This window comes from Ictidomys tridecemlineatus, chromosome 6 (genome assembly GCF_052094955.1).
Source record: "Ictidomys tridecemlineatus isolate mIctTri1 chromosome 6, mIctTri1.hap1, whole genome shotgun sequence".
NCBI classification, from domain to species: Eukaryota; Metazoa; Chordata; class Mammalia; order Rodentia; family Sciuridae; genus Ictidomys; species Ictidomys tridecemlineatus.
Genome location: NC_135482.1, coordinates 133,068,749 through 133,086,945, shown reverse-complemented (window position 1 = coordinate 133,086,945; position 18,197 = coordinate 133,068,749). Strand labels below are relative to the sequence as shown.

The 18,197-nt window shown below is 37.9% G+C and overlaps 1 protein-coding gene across 2 annotated transcripts in view; it reads left to right on the top strand.

Moving 5' to 3' along the window:
• The first annotated feature begins 1,023 nt into the window (after positions 1-1,023).
• The window catches only part of Slain1 (SLAIN motif family member 1), a 56,798-nt gene continuing 39,624 nt past the window's right edge, over positions 1,024-18,197 (top strand). For both annotated transcript variants that reach the window (XM_078015759.1, XM_078015758.1), the window contains exons 1-2: positions 1,024-1,874; positions 13,259-13,398. In XM_078015759.1, coding sequence (XP_077871885.1) covers positions 1,261-1,874; positions 13,259-13,398 — 754 coding nt within the window. In that variant the 5' untranslated portion in view covers positions 1,024-1,260. The remainder of the gene's footprint in view (positions 1,875-13,258; positions 13,399-18,197) is intronic.

The following is an 18,197-nucleotide window of genomic DNA, read 5'->3' as shown; positions in this document are numbered from 1 at the left end:
TCATAATAAAATATTAGTCTTTTCTCTGTGTCACTTAAAATGCTAAGAAAACATTAACTGAATTAAACTTGATTCAAATCTACTGCCTTTTGTTGGAAAAAAATAAAAAGAGATTTGCCTATGATTTCTGAAAGGTTAAGAGAAGGCTTGGAGGTGAGATTACAAAGTATGAAGTTCTGAGATTTTGTTTTTGACGCAGCAAGTCTGACTTTTATAGCTTGTACGTTATTTAACAGATAGAGTGTTAAACAATGTTGCTCATTTCTCCCGGTAACGATTAATTTCTGCCTGTTTTGTTCACTGCTTGTATGACCAGTTTTTACAACGATGTCTGGTTCAAAGAAAGTGTTCAAAGATATTTTGTCTAATAAATGTATGGATAGAGTATGAAAAACCAACTATCTTTTTATGGTGACAAATATTGGTGGGAATAATTCAAATTTGACTATTTTAGAATAAGCTCTCGTGATTTTAGTATGTAGCAGCTCATCAGTCTCTTAGTGACAGGGATTTCTTCCTTTTTCTCTTCGGCCTCTTTTTTTCTCACCATTTTGTTTCTGCATCACCAAAGGCTACATCTACGGGTCTAGTTTTTGGTTCTGGGACAATGTTACCCAGCCTTTCGATTTCCTACAGGTTTCACCAGTTCGTAACTCGTAAATATTGTTATTAAGCCTAACACTGCTTTCGGAAGAGAACAAACCAGAAGCCCAGCCTGGGATACATTTTTCTAAGGTATGCACCTGCTGCGGCTTTTTAGCACCCCACCCCTGGGTCTGCGATCTGCAGAGTGCGCTTTCGGCTGCAGGGAGGAAGTGCCGGTGGCGGGAAAGTTCAGGTCAAGTCCAATCAGGCACCTGGGAGTAAGTGGCTTGGGTGGGAGTAGTGGCCTTGGGCTCGGGTAAGCGCTGCAGGTCCCGCCCACCTCCCGTGGGCCTCAGCCCCTGACCGCTCCTCTACCCCCGGTCCCGCCCCCCGGCGCCCGCGCCCCGCCTCGGGGCCGCGGCTAAAACCCGGAGCCGCCGCGGCGCCCAAGGGACTGGAAGGACGCACTGAGCATGTGCAGAATAGCTCGGCGGCGGCAGCCTCGGCCCGAGTCAGGGCCCTGGTGCTGATGCGAACTGCCGGGTGGTTCTCCGTCCCAGCGTGCTCGGCTCCCCGGATTGGGGCAGCGGCACAGGAACCGTAGTCTCCTCGCAGCCTCCGGAGTCGGCGCGGCGGCACGCACCCGCGGCGGCCGCGGCGCCCTCCGGGCCCACGATGATGGCGGAGCAGGTGAAATGCGCCTCGGCGGGGGGCGGCTCCGGAGCAGGCTCGGGGCCGGTGGTGAACGCGGAGCTGGAGGTGAAGAAGCTGCAGGAGCTGGTGCGCAAACTGGAGAAGCAGAACGAGCAGCTGCGTAGCCGGGCGGCCACTGCGGCCGCCGCCCCGCACCTGCTGCTGCTACCGCCGCCGCCGCCCTCCGCGCCGCCCCCAGCCGGGGCCTGCAGCCCGTTGGGTCCACGGAGCCCCCCGGCCGCTGCGACCTCCACCACTGCCCCGGGGGGTCTAGGGCTTGGGCTGGCGCTGGGCGCCGGGGGCGCGGGCACTGGCGGCGGCTCCAGCCCTGCGTTCCCGGGAACCTACTGCCTCCCCAGCCCTGCGCCCTCCCTGCTCTGCAGCCTGGCACAGCCTTCGGAGGCGCCCTTCGTCTACTTCAAGCCGGCGGCGGGCTTCTTTGGCCCGGGCAGCGGCAGCTCAGAGCCAGGGGGCGCGGGGACGCCACCGGGGGAAGCCTCCGTGCCGCCCTCGCCGCCCCCCACCCTGCTGGACGAGGTGGAGCCGCTAGACCTGGAGAGCATAGCAGCTTGGCGGGACGAGGACGACTACACCTGGTACTGACCACCTCGGCTCTGTTCCCCAAGACCCGGGCCTCGGAGGTCCCGGAAACTGAGCGGAAGGGGGCATGGGAGGAGGGGGGGCGGAACCTGGCGGATGCCAATAACACCTTCTTCCCCTGCAGTCCGCGGGCCGAGTGACCTAGCAGGTGTCAAGCTGGGCTATGAAGCTTTTCACGAAGGCAGAAACCTGTTTTCTGATATCTCGGACTGGTCCATGGGGGGATGAACTGGTCTCCTCCATCTGCCTGTGTTCTGCTTTTTTGCTAATTATTGAGTCCCAAGCTCCTCGTTAGGGTTAATAGCAAAATCCCTGTCATCTTGCCGCTCCATTCTAGTGTGTGTATAGTGGGGGATGGCCGCTAGACAGGTGGGAGTGGGTAGGGGTTGGCTTGTGTCTGCGACTGTTACTCTTATTTCCTTCCAAAAGAATGCTGGACAGGATTTGCTTACTGTCCCTCGTGGCATCCAAAGCCGCCTAGTGATGGATCTCTTCCTAGAGATTCCTTCTTGCAGTTAAGTTGTACAGACTGTGCCCTCTTTCGCTGCATTTTCATTGATGATGATTTTTTTTTTCTTAGACTGACTTGCTTTTTAAATCTGCTGATGTCACTGGCTTTTCCATCAGGAATAGTGTCAACAATGAAGGCTTTTTTTGGGAACAGAGTGAACAGGTTGAAGACACTTTTTACCTAGGAACCAAGGAACTTTAAGAATTAAACTGTAATAGAAGAAAATTGCTATTAGAGAAACTTCCTTTTCTTATTTTTGGAAACTTTTATAGTTGGTTATTGGAAAACTTGAGACAGGCAACATTTATTCAGTTGAAATTTGGTTAGTGTGTTTATTTTCTGTGACCTAGTTATTTTTGGAGGAGGAAGTTATCAGATTCCATTATTAGGTGTTTTTCCTGATGCTCGTTCACAAATTGAGTCATTCAATCACTTCACATCTTTTTCTTGGTTCTGTATGCTTTCCTTGGCCACTAGACATATAGTGGGATAAGGTGGAGCTTGGGTTCATGCCAGGAAGTTAATAGAGATCTCCTCTGTTTAACAGTGTCATGAAGAAGAATTGTGGTCTTTTTATCTGGCACCATTCATATTTCTCCGAACTGGATTTTCCTTACTTTGTGTTCCTGTTGCATAATTGTACAGAAAGAAAACTAGAGATAGAGAACCTTAGTGGTTTTCTCTTGGGAACCAGTGTTCCTTTTCATTTACACTTTCATGTAACAAAGCACTGTAAAATACATTAGCTAATGGGTTTGATTCAAGGATTAAAACATCTAGAGCTGTAATCAGCATGTTCATCATTCTCCTTAATACTTTTTGGCAGCTCTGCAGATAGCTTAAGTTGTAAAAATTAAACAACACTTCTTGTAACTTTTAAGCCGTTTTTTAGACTCTGCACTTTATTTTTGTTGCTATAATGCCCAGACTTTATTTATACTAATTGTCTGATTTTGGCACTAGAAAATGGTCTCTTGATGGTTCTTAGGTTTTCAATAATGACTGTAATCCCTTATCCCACTTTTAAATTATTTGAATAATTTAGTCCCTACTTGGCCTTTTTTGATGATGGTATACATAGAGAGTGAAAGAAGCCTGTTTGTATTTTTGGTGGCGATATAGGAGAATAATCACATACTTTAAAAATATTATCATGTTTCCAAACTTACATTTAGTAAGAGAATTTGATTAGTAACATATTTAGTTTAGAATATTATATCTAGGCTTTTATTTTTTGTTCAGATAGCATTGAAATAACTTTAAAAAACTAGTGGGGTTAACATTCATTCTTCAGATGGTTTGAGACAAATATAAATTAAAGTAGGTTCTATGAATTTCAAGTAGTAGGTGAATAAATTCTTTGATGCTTTACAAATGTTTCTAAAGTCATGATACACTATTTATAGATTATCTTCCTCAAAACAAACAGGAATAGATCACAGGTAGAAAAAGGATGGGATAATTAAAGTATTGGGATGGGCTTAAAAAAATTTAAGGTTTCATCACAGTATTTTAAACATTAAGTGATTTTTTGCATTGCAACATTTTGGTGTATTGACGAAAAAGTAATCAATGGGGTTTAATTTTTAAGGTTTAAGCTGCTGTTAATTCTTGCAGAGCACTGTAAAGTTCCTTTATTATTACAAATTTGTATATATTTCAGTTTATCCTGTGGTCTCACGATAGAGTGCTTTTCAATTGGATTCCCTGATATGTTTGCAGATGGCAATTAAAAAAAATCCTCTGCATATTAAGAAACAATCAGAGAGGATATATAGTACCCTGTTACTTGAAATCTATTTTCAAGTCACAAGTGAAAGTTCATTTTCTTTTCTCCAATCTACTATCATGCCTCAGAATTAATCCTGTTAACACTCTGTAGATCCTTCAAGATAAAAAGATAATTATCCAAATCAGTATACAAATATATGCATACCAGATTTTTTACACTTATCTTTCATTTAACATCTATACATTTTTGTAAAAGTAGCTCCAACTCATAACAATTACATCATTGCTAAAGTAATAGTATTATGGAACAAGTTACTATTAGCTGTAACATCTAGTATTCATGCCTTTTTATGAAATCATTTAATGAAGTTAAACATTGGTATTTGATAATTTGTTTAGAATAGTACTTACTGCTAAAATGTCTTTAGGAAAGAGTTTACAAATGTATTGCCATTGAATAAGTATGTCTTTTCTAATAAAGCCTTACGATATACTTTTATTGACTAGGACACAATTTGGATTTAGAATTGTACATGGAATATTGTGAGTAATAGAACCAATTATTTCTCTTAACTTTTTTTTCTTAACCTTTAAGTAGTTATCTTCCAAAAAATGTTTAAAGGTGGATGCTACATGCTCATAATCCCAGTGACTTGGATGGACTTGAGAGGCTGAGGCAGGAGGATTGCAAGTTGAAGGCTACTGTGGCAACTTATTAAGGACTTATCTTAAAATAAAAAGGGCTGGGGATATAGCTCAGTTGTAGAGTACTCCTGGATTTAATTCTTAGTACTGTACACACACACACACACACACACACACACACACACACAGAGACACGTTTAAGGAGAAATGTATACTCTATTTCATTTTGAAAAGCTTTGTAACAAAATTTTCATATTTAAATATTTATCTCAATTGAGTTTGAAGTGTTTACTTTTGCTTTAATACAACCTGCTTATCTTAGCACAGTGCTGCTTGAGTTAAATGTCACAGAAAACTAGACAAGAGTTCCAGAATTTTAATTCCTAAGTCCACTTGCTATGACCCTGTAGTAAAAGTTCATGTCTTCCGGTACTGATTTCTCAGTTATTGTACTACTAATTTAACAGTTCTTTTCTTTAGATGATGGTTGGCTAGAATGTATAAAGGGAAATTCTGAGAGTCAGAAGCAAATAAGAAGCTTTTTTAAAAGAACTAAAATCTTGATGCATAAAGTTTTTAATCTTTATGAAAGATATGTTAAAGATCTGTGTGTCTGCCTCAGTGACACAGGATGAAAAATATTTGGATACAAGCAAAGGAAATCAGATTGTTAGGAGGTGGCAATGTGAGCCGTCAGCTACATGGTAGACCTTACTATGGCCTATTGCAGCTCCCTTATTTCAATGCTGAGGGACAGAAGCTGTAGCTGATGGCATTTACATGAGCTCTTCCAGCTGGTTACTGAAAGAGTTCATACTGAAAATCAGGGTATGGACCCAGATTGACAAGTGTTTACACCATTGATATCCACCACTGTCCCCCAAACTAAGTTGTGACCTACTAGTGGGTCATTAGGTCAATTTGGTGTACTTACCAGCCTTAAAAAAAAAAAAAATGAAGTGGAGTGGAATAAAAAGTTATAATTCATTGCATCTTGCAGCACTCAACTTGTGTTGATTAAACATGTTTCAGTTTTATACATGTCCTGAGTTGTGATATGTTAAAAGTTAGAAACATACCCATTTACACTGTTGAAAAGTACAGTGGATTTGGAGAAATTAGTTAAAAACAAAAGAAAATAAACAAAAAAAAAAGCCAGCTCTCTGAAGATAGTGTAGTGCCCTAGTAGAGGTCAAACCTTTCACACCTCAGTCATTTTCTATGAGAAAATGCCAAGATGAAAATATGCTAGCCAATATAAAATACTGCCTTGTAAGGAGACTTTAGTTGGAGTGACAATTAGCAGAATATTGAGACTTCTGTGAAGGGGATGTGGCAGGAATTTTGCCCAACTGGAAGGCACAGGAGAAAAGTTGTTAATTATACTAGAGAAAATAGTGATATATACAAATTAATGGAAATTTGATGAATGAGATATTCATCTTCCATGTAACATTAAGACCCCAAACAGCTGGCAGAAATCATTGCCAGTTCTTCATCAAAGCTGTTGAACACCTTGTACTATACATATGGCACAGCTAAATTAGCCCACCTAAACTGTTTTTTGCATAATTGATTTTTAGTGAAAAGACCAGAGGGTGCTTCACTTTCTGACAATTCTCATTGAAAATGCACAATGTTAGGAACAAATGGACTTGACAGAGATATGAATATGTGTATTTTAAGTAACTTTGAAACCCTGTAATGAGACACTGAAATAGAAGTTTAGATTCTTCCCATGGGATGAGACAGGGTAGAGGGAAAATTTTCTGTAGAACAGTTCAGCAACTAAAATTTGGACATCATGTGTCCTTTAAATAGCTAGTTGTGTTAGGTTTTTGTAGTGGCTGCCTAGTTTGATCCCATCAGGAGCTAGGGAATCAGAATGTGTTTATGTGAACAAGACTGGTTGTGCTCATCAGTGCTGATATTTTAGCTTTCCTTAAAATAAAAGTTGGGGTGATTGAAGGCTCCTAAAACTGTTTGCTGAAAATGATCACAAATCACCTTTTAGTGTTAGGTCTACAAATACATATTTTGCTTTCTGTACTATTGGTTTTATATTATTTGCAGAAGGATAACTTTAGAGCCAAACATTTTTTTTTTGGGGGGGGATAACTGAGGTTTCTGTTTTGTCTTTAATGGCAATTGTAATGCTTGGTTTGAAACATTCAGCATCATTACGTAGGTTTACATTAGTTTTGATCTCTCAGTGTCACCACATATATCAAGTTGGGGGTCCAGAATGTGAAATGTGTGTAAAAGAAGGGGATTCTTTGAACAGGATAACACTTTTGACACTTTCTAGGCATGTGCTTTGGAAGTTACTGAAGAAAAGTTAAAGAAAATTACACTAATATTTTAAGTGATAGTTTTCTAATATGTGAAGAGTTCTGAAGTTTTCAAATATTGCTGGATTTCAACTCACCATCAATACTGTTAAGGAAACTGATGTTGCAAGAGTAGTTTGTAAGTCTCTAGGAGGTCTGTGCACTAGTAATGGCAAAATAGGATCTTAGAAATGTTACTGTTGGTAAAGACAACAAGTAATGTGATTTTTTATGATCTTTTAGAAGGTTAGAATTGTTTAGGAAAGATACAGGAAATACAGGTTTTACATTGCTTTTCTAATCTTGGAGATGTATTCTACTCAAGGAGTTTATAGCTATAGGAGCTCTAACTTTCTGCATTTTAAAAATTATTTAAATCCTGTTCATAGTCTTGTCATAGAAATAGTAGGTTTTCATGGATATATTATTTGGAGACTCCACTGTTGGTGATCACTTCTGTCTTCATGCCATACATTTGTGTGATGCTTCTTCAATTTTATCAAAATGATACGTGACATGATATGTAAGGTCAAACACCTTTAGCAAGGTTTGTTTCAGAAGGCAGCAGTCCAAGTTCCTGCCTACTTCCAAGTCTTTCATACAGGTATCACTTCATCCTAATTTTGCTATTTGTTTAAAAATGAACAAAAGTATTTATCTTTAAAAAGTCATATACATCTGTAGAAATTGATGGAAAATGAAGACTACAGCTCCCTTTCCTTCTCCCTCTAACTGCTCTAGCCTTTCCCCCTCCTCATCATGTCTTTTATAGATTTTCTTTTAATCATAGAATGTCTGGATTACAATAATACCTGTTACTAGTTGAGTCCTGTTAAACATATGCTGCATTTATTTTCTCAAATTCTTTTGTCTCCTCTCTTTTCTCTTTACTTTTGAAAATTCTTTGTCACAAATTATTTTCTCAAACCTTCCAGTGGAACCATAAAATTCATCAGTAAAGTCATACGCGTTTGTTTTTCTCTTAAATGTGCTTTCAGAAATTTATTTTGTAGTGGTATCCCTTCTGAAACTCTTAGTCATGTTTCTTCCATCTTTAGTGTTTGCTCACTAGGCTGGGTGCCTAGTGCTGTTGTCATGGGAATTTCTTCAGTTTCTCGCATATGTTGGGTTCCCTATTTAAATCCTTTATCTTTACCTAAAATAAGTGAAATATGAAAGCTATTGGAATCTGAATAGCTTTCTGAGAAAGCGGACACACATGACGAGCATATTTTGAGATTCTGCATATTTGAAAATGTCTGCCCTTGCATAAATTTTGTAGTTGGGTTGGGTATGAAAATCTAAGTCAGTCATTTTACTTTTGAAGGCATTTTTTTGGCAGTAATTTTTATTATGTTCTAGCTATTGAAGTCACTGTAATATGAATAGCTTTGTAACTTTTTCTTCAGCTTTGTTTATCCCTAGTATTTGAACGTCTTGATATACCTTGGTATGGGTCTTTCTGTTTTTTATACTGGACATTTGTAGGTGCTTTTGTTCTGGAATCCCATGACCTGCCTTTAACTCTGGGAATTTTCTCCCTTCTTCAACTTGATATTTCAAACTCATTTATTGACATTTTTGCTTCTGCTACATTAGTTTCATTTTCTAAGAATGAACAATCTGTTTATTTTTAAATATTTGTATGTGTGTATGAATGCAATATTTTCTCTTAGATGATATCAGTTATAGTTGTGTTGATATTTTCATTTGTCCCTTGTGGTTTTTTTTCTCCTGTGTTCTTTTTCTTGTTATTTTTTAACCTAAGCACTTTATATAATAGGAGTATTCCATATATTAGGTATCATTGGTTGTCTATTCATAACCAAAGGAGGTATTGAAGTTGATCTAAAGATACAGGTGGGTGGAGCTCATTGACTGGTACAGTTTATCAGTAATTGAGAGGGTAACTAGAAAAAAATATTGTAATATTTGAAACACAGAGGCAAGATGGTTGGTAGAAGATTCCTTGCAACAGAACGTATTTACAGGAATCCTGTATGATGCTGGAGATCATGGGCAGTGGTGCCTTAGACAGTAGTTTCAGGTGGTAACAGAGTGAAACTTGAGAATAAGCAGTGGCTCAGAGACATGCATTGTGTGGGTAATAGGGAGCAAAATTGATTAAGTCTAGAGATAAGGAAGTACCACAGTTGATTAATTAGTGGCTCATTTCTGTTAGGACTGTGGCTGCTGCTTCTCTCTCTTTGAACATATGGTAGATGGCAGCTCTGAGTCTCTCATCTTAAGAATACTGAGGGATGGGAATCAGTTCCCAGTCCTTGTGACCATTTTTTAAATGCTTTACTGAAGTATACTTGGTATATCAACTGCACATATTTAAAATGTACAACTTAACAGTCATATGAATATATCCATGAAACCTTCACAGTGATCAAGATAGTGAACATACTTCAACACGTAAATTGATTGTGGCTCTTTGTATTCCTTCCTTCCTAATTCTATTTAACTCTAAGACTAGTTTGTGTTTTCTATCATTTTTATATTGATGAAATAATACAGCATGTATTCTTCATGGATTTATTTCAGTCTGGTTTTAGAAGTTTTGTTCCATAAGTCAGTAGTTTTTTTTTCTTTTTTTTTGTGTGGGAGCTATTATATTGCCTGGATGGAAACATGGTTTGTTTATTACCCGTCTTTTTTTTTTTTTAAATATTTTTTAGTTATAGGTGGATGCAATATTTTTATTTTATTTTTATGTGCTGAGGATCAAACCCAATGCCTCAACGCATGGTAGGCGAGCTCTCTACCTCTGAGCCACAACTCCAGCCCCAATCCACCCCATCTTTTGGTGGGCATTGGGTCGTTTTCAATTTTTGGTTGTTAGGAATAAAACTATTGTGCATAATTATGTATAAGTCTAAATTTCTCTTGGGTAAATAAATAGTTAATGACTCAAGTGGCTGGAACAGAGAGTGAATGTGTGTTAACTTTTTAACATGCTGCCAAACTCTTTTCCAAAGTGGTTATACCATTTTACATTTCTACCAGCAGTAGAAATTTCAACTGTACCATGTGTTCCTCAGAACTTACTATCGCCAGTCTTTTTAATTTTAACCATTCTAAGAGGTGTGTAGTAATATCTTATTATGGTTTTAGTTTGCATTTCTCAAATGATTAGCATGTTTTCATATCCTGTTTACTACCAACAGATCTTCTTTGGTGAAACACAGTCAAATCTTTTGCCTTTGATTAAAATTGAGTATTGAATTTGCAGATTTTCTTACATATGCTATATACATGTTCTTCATCAGACACGATTTGCAATTTTTTTCTTCCCAGTTTGATTTGTCTTTCATTTTCTTAGTGTTTTTCAGAAAGCAAAGTTTTCATTTTTTTACAAGTCCAATTCTAACACTGATCATGCTTTCAGTGTTAGAATTGTATCTAAAAAATGTTGGTTGGCAAAGCCTACCATACATGGTTGCCCACCTATGGTTTCCAACAATAGTGTTTTACAGTTTCAAATTTTACATTTTTGACTCATCTATTTTGAGTTAATTGGATGTTGTGTGAAGTATGGATCAGAGTTTCCTTTAAACTTATTTTTTTTAATATGGCCATCCATTATCCATTGTGTTCCAGCACCATTTGTTCAAAATGCTGTCCTTTCTTCTTTGAATTCTCTTTGTACTGTGTTAAAATTCAGTTTTCTATTTATGTCTATCTCTGAATTTTATTCTTTCCCCATTGATCTCTTTATCTTTGCCATACTAATCTGTACTTACGTAGCTTGGTCATAAGACTCAATTACTGACAGCTTTCCAACTTTGTTTTTAAACAGTTTGACCATCCTAGGATTTTTTGCCTTTCGTGTAAATTTTAGGATCAGCTTCTACATTAAAAAAAAAAAAATTAAAATCCTGCTTAGATTTTCATTAGGATTTAATTATATAGATCGATTTAAGGGGAAGAGACAACTGAATGGTATTTAGACTCTCACTCTTAAATTTGGTATATCTGGTTTAACATTTCAAGCATCAGTATAACTTACCATATTAACTAAAATGGAAAAATCATTATAATCTCAGTACTTAGCCAAGAAAAAAACATTTGCATCCATTCTTAATAACAATTCCCAATGAATTGCAGAACAGAAGAAGATGTCCTTAGTCAGATTAAAGGCCCCATTTAAAAAAAAAAAATCAGCATACTAGATAGTGTGCCTGATAGTAGAACAAAGTAAGGATATCAGCTTTCTTCTACTGCACTGAGATTCTATCCAGTGCAGTCAGACAACAGATAAAACATTGAGATTGGAAAGAAAGCAAACCTGGCTTTATTCACAGATGGCTTAACCATGTTAAAAAAAATCCGGAGGAATCTACCAAAAACCTTTCGTAGATTTAACAAGGAAAATTTTGCCCACAAGCATATCAAATGATTTCCCCTCAGATTTTCTTAGCTGGGATTGTATCCAGGACTGGGGCCTGAACCAGTCACTAGGCCAAGGGCAACAGTGAATTACCGTGATTGGCTTAGCTTGCTTATTAGATATTCAGATTCTTTGACTCTACTCCAGGTTTACTGAATCAGAAACCTGGGGGCAGGGTATGGCCCAGAGATTTGTGTTTGAAGTATCAAAGTAGATTGAGAACAACTAGCCTGCACTGACTTTTGTTCGAACTAAGGTGAGGTACCCAGTACTGGACAAGTTGGGAGTCCATTAGTGAGGAAGGGTAGCAGGAGTTATAACCGACCTATGTCATAGTAGGGCTGTGGTGGAGCTCGGGAATATGAATTTGTAGCTAATTTGTGTACTCTTAATGGAGGTAGGACTGTAGACCACACTATAAGGAAAATAATACATTGCAATTACCCTTTACTAGATTAAAAGAGAGATATTTTAGAATCTTCACCTGTCAGCAAACTATGTCCTTGGAGGAAATCAAGATCTGTTGCCTGTTTTGTATGGCTGGAAATATAGATTTTTGCATTTTAAAATAATGGAGAAAATTTTAAAAATGTAGAATGTGAAAATGATGGGAAGTTTATCTGTAAGTGAAGTTTATAGGGACTCAGCCATGTTTATTAGTTTACATATGGTCTAGGATACTTTTGTGCTGGGATGGCAGAGTTGAATAATTACAAGGTGGATTTCGTCCACAAAGCTGGACATATGAGCTGGCCTTTACAGAGTTTGCCCATCCTGAGCTGCAAATTACTGAAGAATGATATATCCCCCTGCTATCAGTAATTTATGAATTACTCTAAAAGGTAGAAGTTCTGTACAGAGTAGTAAAAGTATTAAAGTACATAATTTCAAGAATAAATGCTCATTAGAGTTGTAGTTACTTTGAGGGAGTATTACTTGTATGAGATTTATAATTAGAATAAACTTAAGTTTAGCAAGGTCAATTACTAGAGCCAGCAATTGCAGGGAAGTAACTTTCTCCTCTTTTTTTTGAATAACTGCTGGTTATTTAAACTTTTTTATTTAACCTATCACTAAAAATATAAGTTTACCTTAGCATAGTTATGTCAATGAGAGAAAACCTTTATTGTAACTTGTAGTACCTCTGGGTAGTATTAAAAATAATACTACCTGTTACTGTGTAATGGTGTAGATGCTGAAAATGAATATTGCCCAAAACTTTTAAAGGTATTTCTTTGGTTTTAATGAAGTAGTACATATCAAATTTAGTGTACATTTGAGGTGACGGAAATATTTAGAGTTCAGAGAATTAACCAACTTGTGTTTGGACTTATTATTATTATTATTTTTTAAAAACATAACCAAAGTTTGCCTTGTGGCCCATGTCATGTTTATATCCATTAGCCCAGGTTTACATACAATTCTGCTTCAGGAGAATTGGACAACGTTCATTTCTAAATGTGTAAAATGATACTGTAAGATCCTCATGGTGCCTGTTCAGTACCCCAAACCCTGATCTCCTACTCTGTGAAACACAGTTAAGGGGAAAATTGCTAGATCTATTTTTGAAATAGTACTCACCAGGCTTTGGAGAGAGTCATTTCTATTTGGGGATATTTGCTTGTTAAAAATGAGTTTTGGTATTGGAAGTATTCAAATGTGAGTTGTGTTCCTATGGAAACTGTTGAATACCTGTTGTTTTCCCCAGAAGAGAGGCACTCTCTGTATACCTGTATCATACCTATAATGTAGATTTCTTTTTTTAAGGTTATACGTTGGCTCTTCAAAGACATTCACCTCATCAGAGAAATCCCTGAATCCTTTGCAGTGGTGTAGACACGTCCTAGATAACCCGACTCCTGAGATGGAAGCAGCCAGACGTTCCCTGTGCTTTAGACTGGAGCAAGGTATTGTGAACGTGTGCATTTGCATTCTCCAACTCTTGCCATTCTGAGCTCTGCTTTTGTTGCTGGTTTTGGAATAGACACTTGAGTTGAAAAAAAACTCACCCTGTGGTGCAGGTATTGCATGCATTTCCCTTCACCAGGATCACACATCAGGGTTTCTCAATATAGGCTCTAGTTTTGTGCTATTTTTTAGCTTGTTTTAGTTTGTATTGTAACATACGAACACATTTTTTTCCATCAGTTTTTTTCTTTCTCTTTGCACATATGCCAATAAGTGAACTGGGTCAGTCTTCATTACATAGTTTTATGGCTGAATTTTAAGATAGAAAACTGGGATTCTGTTGGGGTCTGAGTATGGAACTTACTGAATTACTTCAGTGTTTAGTTGGATGTGTAACTGGAAGTCCTAACCTTCGTAAACTAGGAAAAAATCTTTGTGTATAACATTAGTTAACTTGTGGAGCCCAGAAAAGGTTTAAGTAAAAGAACAACGACACCTGTAAAGGGAAAATACAGCTTAAGGAATGAGTACTACTCGGCTCCTTATGATTTTGATATAGTCAACCACTTAAAGTTGTGATTGTAAGGTTTTTAGCTTGTCTCTCAACTTCCCCTATGTGTTTTATCATCTAGGAACACTGTTTCTATTCTGTGGAACACTGTTTTCTATTCCATGGACCACCTGTATCCAAATCACAGTGAACTTGAAAGTACAGGTTCCATCCCTCCAGATTAAAGAATAAGTATACGAGGGTACTCTTAGGTACACTGAAGTTTAGGAATACTGTCTCTGATGCTCTTCAAGGATAATGAATGTTTATGAACTATTTGAACATGAAACAAAGTGTAGCTAACATTTCTTGAGCTCTTAATTCTGTGATAGTACCTTAAGTTCTTGACTTCCTTCATTCAGTCTAACCATGCTCACCTGAAGTGTAGTAGGTATTGTGATCATCTTTAGAGGTAAGAAGAGTGAAGTTTAGAGACATTCAGAGAATTGCAGGACCAGAGCAACAGTCAGAGTCTGACACTAGAAACTCTGTCCTTAACCATTATGCTCTCCTGCTGGATTGGCACAGTTGTAAGTGAATATCAGTAGATCTCTTAAACATTTGGAGGACATGTTTGAAGATTGAAGAGCATGTTTTATTGAATTTTAACAAAATGAAATAGTAACAGATAGTCGAAGAGTGGCGGAGGGACAAAGGTGTGCTGGGGTTAAACCTTTGGCCCCAGGTGCTTATCTCTTAGAGCAACCATCTCACTGTCAGGATACCCTAGATTTGATTCTGTTCCCACTTACCTCAAATGCTAAGCAAAATTTTAAATTCCACTGGACTTTTCAAGAGTCCCATAGACCTGCCTCTAAGGCTTCTTACTCAAGCAGCCCTTGATTCATGAACTTAGCATATTCACACATTTATATATGAATTTGGCTTAATAATTTGAAACAATAGTCAAATGAAATTCAGAATTATAGTCATTTAGCCTACAGGTCAATAAGCTTTTTTTTCTGGAAGGATTCAGACAGTAAATATCTTAGGTTTTGCAGACATACAGTCTCTATTATGACTGTTCAACTTGGTTATCACCAGAAAGCAGCCATGGGTATAAGCATTAATGAGCAAGCCTGTGTTCTAATAAAATTTTTTTAAAAATAAACACTGGAATTTGAATGCTATTTGATAAATTTCATGATTTTATATATATATATATATATAAAGATACCTTCCCCCATTAAGTGTAAAACTCTTTTTGGCTGGTAAGTATTAGAAAAACAGTAGCAGGCTGGATTTGGGCTACCCCAGGCCAGTTTGGCAACCCCTAATTTAGTTTATTTGCATACATGGTTGATTTTGAAAAAGTAGAGGAGAGGCTTTTGTTAAGCACTTATCGTTTACTATTATTTACATTAAACTTTTGATATTTTAGACTATATGCTGATAATCTAATTTTCCTTTTTGTTGGCAAGAGCAGAATGGACATGCTGTGGTTTTGTGCATGATTTATTTAAACTTCCGATTAAAGAGTTTTGAGAACTAGTTTTTGAAACCAAAATTAGTCCTTTACTAAATTTGTATAAATATAGAACCTCTTTTGCTATCAGACTAAATGCTTTTCTTCAAATATTCAGAATCCTGTGGTTAGCCAAGAAATAATAGGCTAAAATAGGTTTATTGTATGAAAAATCTTTTTTAAAAAAACACAGATTTTATAAAATAATGCCTGCAGTTTATAAAATATTAGTCTTATGAGTATATAAGAAAAGTAGAAGCTTCCTGTCCCCATCCTGCCATACCTGTTTTATTTCCCAGCTATTAGTTTTGATTTTTTTGTTTACCTGCCGGGTTTCTGTTCTCTCGACTAAAAGGCTCAGGGGTCACTCTAGTTAAACTGGGCTAACTGGGCTGCATGAAATAACCACACAAGAGACACAAATACCTTTTTCTTTGGGGTCCTGTGACGGCTTCTCTGACCTTAAGGGTCCGAAGAAAGAGAGAGAGAGCCTGAGCTGACTCCTTTTATTGAGGAGAAGCTATTCAAATGAGGCAAGGGGTCAGGTTTCAGGGGGCTGAGTATCTTCATGATGTCCACTGTCAGCAGGTTGACTGACACCTGGGTAGGACACACCCAAGAGCACAGTAAGAGAAGGGGACACACACAAGGCACTTCCATGGAAGAGTCTATCCTAAACAGGGCAAGGGGTTAAATTACAAAGGGACAGGTGAGCGTAGCTCCACCCATGGGGCTGTAGCAAGACACACCCATGCATGAGACACCGACCCTCACACCAAAGAAGGGTGGGAAAAGTTCTGCCACATTTCTGCAACTGAGGGCCTTAGCACCTAGCCAGGGAGTGTAACTCAGTCACGTGTAAGGTTGGTCTCCCACATTTACCTCTTCTGAATTAATTCTAATGTAGAATTAGAATTAATGGCTGTTAGTGGAAGTTCTCAAGTTTAAATATCAACCATTGGTTTTTGACTTTGAATTTTGAAGGTTAATCCTTTCAACATTATCCTTATACATTATCTCTGCACATCCTCCTGATGTAGCTGTTTACTACTTTTAGAATACATGAGTATTTATGATAGAAGCATTCATGCCTTTCAATATTTTTTCATACTTTGTTTTTCCTCTTTTTTTTTTTTAGGTAATTAGAAAAAGATACTTTTTTTTTCTTGGATCTCTTTTCATTAATTTATTGCCAGTCTCTCCAGACAGACCATGTAGATCCAAGGTCCTAGGGCTCAGTTTTGTTGCTGCTCCTTCTGTGTCCTCCGTTGTATTTTTCTCTTGGGAATGGGCTCTTGCTTCCCAACAGCCGTTGTGGGGTGGAGTGTCCTTTTGCTTTTTCCTGGAATTCACCTGACCCCTTCATAGTGTGGTGTCCCCTGATTCTTAGATACAAAGATGTCCTTTTCTTTATATTCCCTTCTCCTAGTGGAATGCATTCTTTACATGCTCTTTGTGGGAAGTAGGAAGGGAAAGAAAATATGTGGGAGGTGAGCTTTGAGCACCTTGTCTGTCTGAAAATGTTTTTATTTCCTCCTCACCCTTACACCTGATTGTTCTTTGGGCTAGGCTTAGATTTCTTCATTAAAAGCCACTTTCTACAGAATTTACAAAGTAATATTCCTTTTTTTTTTTTTTTTTAGTTCCAGGATTGTCACTGGAGTCAGTCCAGTGCCATTCTTGTTTGTGATTCTTTGTAATCTTTCTATCTAAATCAAGATGAGTGTTCTAGAATCTTGTCTTTATTCCTGGTATTTTGAAATGATAAATTTCTTTCACTTTCTCTTTTTGTTAGGCATTTAGTGTTACTTTCAACTTGGAAACATTATTACCTTGTTTCTTTATAAGACCCCCGGGCTACCCTGTTTTCTCTATTCTTTCTAGATATTTCTGTTGGTCAGATATTAAATTTCCTGGATCGATCTCCATGTTTTTTATATTTTTCTCTCTTGCTTTCTGTTGTTGATTTTCTTTGATGTCCTACTTTCTTGGACATTATAATAACTCATTATATGAGCTTTTGCTGCATGTTTATTAGCTACCTTCTTTGTGGCAGGTGCCATTGTAGGTAATGGGGATATAACAGTGAACAGCACAGATGTTATGTCCTGCCCTCACTTCTAGTATGCAGGTTTTCACTGAGTCTTCCTGTTATTTTATTAGGTTTTTTTTTTTTTGAAAGGTATGCTTATTTGTGTTTTATAGCCTTAAAATCTAATGGCTTTCTGTTTCAGTTCATTCAGGTACAGAAACCTGTCTTCCTTATAAGAAAGGTCGGTTGCTTGGGCAGGGGATGGAGCTGGGCGATAGATTATTCACCCTTCCTGGGTTTTTTTTGCTTCACCATAGAACTCATTACCTTCTGTGGTACCTTGCATCTGTATTGGTTTCCCTCACTGTTGGCCCTTAGAGAATGCTAAAGCCCACATCTCTAACTTAATGTTTATTTTTTTCCTCTAACGTATTAATCTGATATTGTCTTCTCTCCTATTCAGTTTTCCTTGTGGATATAAGATTTGGCATTAAGTGTCACTGTAGTGTGGTTTCAGAAGAGAACAGGGAGAAATTTGTATTTAGTCTTTCATATTGAAGAATTATTAGCTTCCAATTAAGAGAGTTCTTTGTCCATGATAGTTGATCAATAGAAATAACACTTAGGCTCGGTGGTGAATTCCTGTAATCCTCGCTACTTGCGGGGCTGAGGCGGGAGTATTGCAAGTTTGAGACCAGCCAGGAAACATGGTGAAACTGTTTTTTTTTTTTTTTGTTTGTTTGTTTGTTTA